A 4,156-nucleotide genomic window follows, 5' to 3' on the forward strand; every position below is an offset into this window, starting at 1 on the left:
GGTGCGTCGCCGCGGCGGCGGCCTGATCCTCCTTTGCTCTTGTGTTGCTGTGCCAAGGCCTCCAGCTTTAAGAAGCCCTCGCTAGGAGCCGCGTCCCAGAGAAAGAAAGCGAGTCCCAAGCTGGAGCTCACTGAGGAGCAGAAGCAGGAGATCCGGGAGGCTTTCGACCTGTTTGACACAGACGGCACCGGGAACATAGACGTTAAGGAGCTAAAGGTAGGAATTTTCCTGGTGCTAAAAGCACAGTTCTACTACGGTTATAAAGTAGACATTTAGACATAAATGCCTAAATGACCTTAAACAGGAAAGGAGAGATTTTTTTTCTTCCTCCCAGCATAAAACATTGTTGTCAACAGGTACATTTTTCTCTTTAATTATAGCTCTTTACTGCTGTTATCAGGTGTCTTTAGGGCCGGGCTGGCCAAAATACGTTGATAGTTCTGTATTTTCTGTACTGTCTCCTTCTCTGTTAGTAAAACATCAAAAAAACCCAACATTTTTGGGTTTTACTAATAAAAAATTGCGTATTAAAAAAGTGGGGTTTTTTTCCCTTTTATGTGTTGTTGAGAATTGCATGCTTTGCAAATTAAGTTATCCAAGCTATGGAATACACCAATGTTACTCATTTTCATGCTTTTATTTATTGCAAAACATTTTTGGTCCCTCCTCACCCCTGTCCTTTGGGAAGAATAGTAATCAATAAGTTAGGACTTTTGCTTTCAGAAATTGCCCTACTTGTTTGCTAGCTGGATGTCCATATTACTTAAGACCATAGGGATGAGACCTGATTTCAAACTTTCTGCTTGTCCCTTTATCAAAGGAGGAAAAAGTGAAGTGTGTAGGTGCACACGCATGTGTCTGCAAGTGAAGGCATTCTTGGATATGCTGCTTATAGGAGTGTTGTCAGAAAGCACACAGAGTGTTTGAATTGTGTTTTCCCAACATTCATTGAAAAAGATTTTTGTCACTAGAATGAAAAATTAACTGATTTAAGTTCCCTGTGGTCTACCAGCTTAAGACCTTTCACGTTTGTGCCATCAGATCAAGTTGTTAGAGTTCGGCAGAGTTGCAGGTATGATGGAAACTTCTTTCATGGAGTCACTTGTCTTGAAGTTATTTTGTTGAGACAAACAACTCCAGAACGTGAATGTTTGCATGCCAGTTTTCTGCACCTTGATGTGCCCTTGTGTGTAGAGAAGCATTGTTCTAAGTCTGCCCCTTACCTTGCTGTTTTCCTTGAGACACAGAATGCGTATTTTAACATGGTGTAGCATAAAGTTAAACTTTTTTTATCCCCCGTGGTTTTGTTTATGGTTTTGAATGATTTATAAATTTTTTTTGTCCTTACAGGTGGCCATGAGAGCGCTAGGGTTTGAACCTAAAAAAGAAGAGATCAAGAAAATGATATCAGATATCGATAAGGAAGGAACAGGAAAAATCAGCTTTAATGACTTCTTGGTAGTGATGACACAGAAAATGGTATGTAAATTTTTAAAGCCAAAGTGAAAGCAATTTTAAAAATGGCTGAGTACCTTTCATTTCCTTTTGGTTTTAGTGGAAGATGAAAGCACTATTTTAATCTTAACAACAAAATACATAAAAGTTAGAATTGCAAGACAGGGGCTACCCTATCTCATTTTTCAAGGTAAGGTTGAAATAATTATGTCATTAACAAGTTTCTTTAGCAATCAGTTTCGTGTGTGTGTAAGAAAAGGGAAAAAACTGAAATCCAGATTTTATCACAGATTAAAACCAACTCTGGCCTGCAGAAAGCTGTCGGGAGTATCGGCACGTGACATGGATGACTGTGTAGCAATGCACTGTATTTTCTTTTCTTGAGTTTTAAGATATTTACAGATGAAATCTCTGGTTTTCAAAATCTTAAAACATGTTGAGTAAAACCAGATATTTAACAGTGGAAAATCCCGATACTGAAATCCCAAAGACATCTGGCTAGTTATGAAAGAAAAAAAATTCCCTGAAACTCTCTGAGTTTCAGGAAGCATCGCTGTGTCTCTGTCTTCCTTCAGCTTTTGCACGTATACTTCCTGCTGGCTGGGCTTCTTTAAATTTGCTCTTAAGAGAGTTTCTCAGTCTTTCTAATGCTTGTCTTTTATAACTTTGAGTGTTACCTAAAACATAACTACTACTTTTTTTCCTTAAAATTATGCTTACTTCTTTAAGGCTGAAAAAGATTCCAAAGAGGAGATTCTCAAAGCTTTCAAACTGTTTGATGACGACGAAACTGGCAAAATCTCTTTCAAAAACCTCAAACGTGTCGCCAAAGAACTGGGGGAAAATCTCACAGATGAAGAGCTGCAGGTTTGTACCTGGTATATGAAACCACATCATATGCAAACACTCGCTGTCTGCCTTTGTGTGTAGTGAACGTAGAAAGGTCCAGATTACGCTGTGCCCGTTGAGTAGGAAGGCAGTCACAGAATGTTCATGTATTACTTGGTTTCATATTTACATTCGTTTAAAACCTATGTAAATAGTCACAGTCTAATTTTCTTTCTGTCTGGAGAGCTGAGCCATCTCTCTGACTGGTCTGCTAAGCACTGGAGCGAGAACAAGGAACGGGAATCTCTCTGTGGGGGAAGGAAGCCCTCTCAGGGTCAGTTTTTAGGTGAAGGCAGCAGTCTCTCGGTTTTAGGTGCTGTCCTCTAGCGTCCTGTGGGATCTTTACACTTGAACTGTTAGGAAAATCTGCCCCCTCTCTCCGGACAGAAATGGAAGAACTTCTGTCAATTTGTGATGGGGAAATGGATTCTGAGGCCAAAGATGGGTCAAGCATACATGGCTGTCGAAGTTGTGTCGGTATAATTGCAGTCTTATGGAGCTACGGTGATGTAAAAGGAACAGCTCTGCTCCAAGCACTTTGTTTCTTCCAGCACAGTTCCTATAACACAACATTTTCTATACAGATTTTTGTATATGTATAAAATATATGTATAAAATATGTATGTATAAAAACATATTAGTGTCTAGTTTAGTAAATATTTTGTAGCATAGTAGGTCTGACGTTGAGCTAACTCCCCTTCAATACAATTTACTGAAAAGTGGTTCTAATTCTGAATTAATCTAATAATTCTAATCCTAGTCTAATCTGCATCTAATTTCTGAATACAAATATCTTTCAGGAAATGATCGATGAAGCAGATAGAGATGGGGATGGGGAAGTGAACGAGCAAGAATTCTTGCGGATCATGAAGAAGACCAGCCTTTACTGAAGCAGAATTTTATTTATTTTTGCACGTGTATATACGTTTGGTAGGTGCCTCACTTTTTTACAGTCTTTTCTTTTGAGACAGCAGAAAATACAGGTCAATTGTTTTTTTTTTTTTAAGTGGATGATCTTGTACTTGTGTTTGTGAACAGCTACCAACTGCTCACCTGTTTACATGTAGCAACATCGTTGCTTGTTTGTGCTTGTAAGATCATTTTTCGGTGACAGTATTCAGATCCTTCTCTGACTAAAAACCATGTGTCAAATGTGACGGTTTGGTGTAAACCTCTATTTCCCAGCAGCTGAAGTTTTTGGTTTAATGTCTTGGTTTGGGCGCAGCTATAGTGAACTCTTTGTATGATGTATTTGCAGGGATCAGCTTTTTATACTCTGTCGTAGGGTGATTATCCACTCCCCCTTTTTTAGTGTGTTCTTTAAACTGGAAAAAAAGTAAGTAAATAGACTGCTGCAATGTAACTTACTGCTATTGAGTTCACACGTTTGAAGAAATCTCTTTGCAAAAGAAGAGGAAAGTTACCAGTGCTGCTGATGAAAGCGTTGAATGTTTGCAGGAATATTCAGTGGCTGCAAATATAAGATTGTATTTAAAATAAACTGTCTTCTTTTAAGCCATCAGAGTTGTGTAAAGAAGTGTACAAAACCACAAACAAATCCGCTGGTACAGCGTGCCCTCTGGTCTGCTGACAAATAACCAAGCAATTCTTCCAGGTACTTGAAGAGTTTCAACTTTTAACTGTTAAGTCTTCAAAAGGGCCCTGGTTACTAAATGCTTCACTCCAGAGGCAGCAGCTGCAGCAGAGTCCGCCTTTGCAGCGGCGTCCGTCCGAGGCAAGCGCGTCGCTGAAGGACGGCTTTTGCGTGGTGTGGGAAGGAAACAAGCTCCCGTGGCCTTCTGCTGCTCCTGTT

General features: G+C 39.5%; 1 protein-coding gene across 1 annotated transcript; it reads left to right on the forward strand.

Annotated features, from left to right (window-relative positions):
- Positions 1–48: 48 nt before the first annotated feature.
- Positions 49–3,441, forward strand: LOC104071335 (centrin-2; the record flags this gene model as incomplete). The annotated part of the gene is made up of 4 exons (XM_009580158.1): positions 49–216; positions 1,351–1,479; positions 2,185–2,322; positions 3,144–3,441. Coding segments are annotated over 4 exons (525 nt in total), but the record flags the coding sequence as incomplete, so codon positions are not given.
- Between the last annotated feature and the right edge of the window lie 715 nt (positions 3,442–4,156).

This window comes from Fulmarus glacialis, unplaced genomic scaffold (assembly GCF_000690835.1).
Source record: "Fulmarus glacialis isolate BGI_N327 unplaced genomic scaffold, ASM69083v1 scaffold34930, whole genome shotgun sequence".
Lineage (NCBI taxonomy): Eukaryota > Metazoa > Chordata > Aves > Procellariiformes > Procellariidae > Fulmarus > Fulmarus glacialis.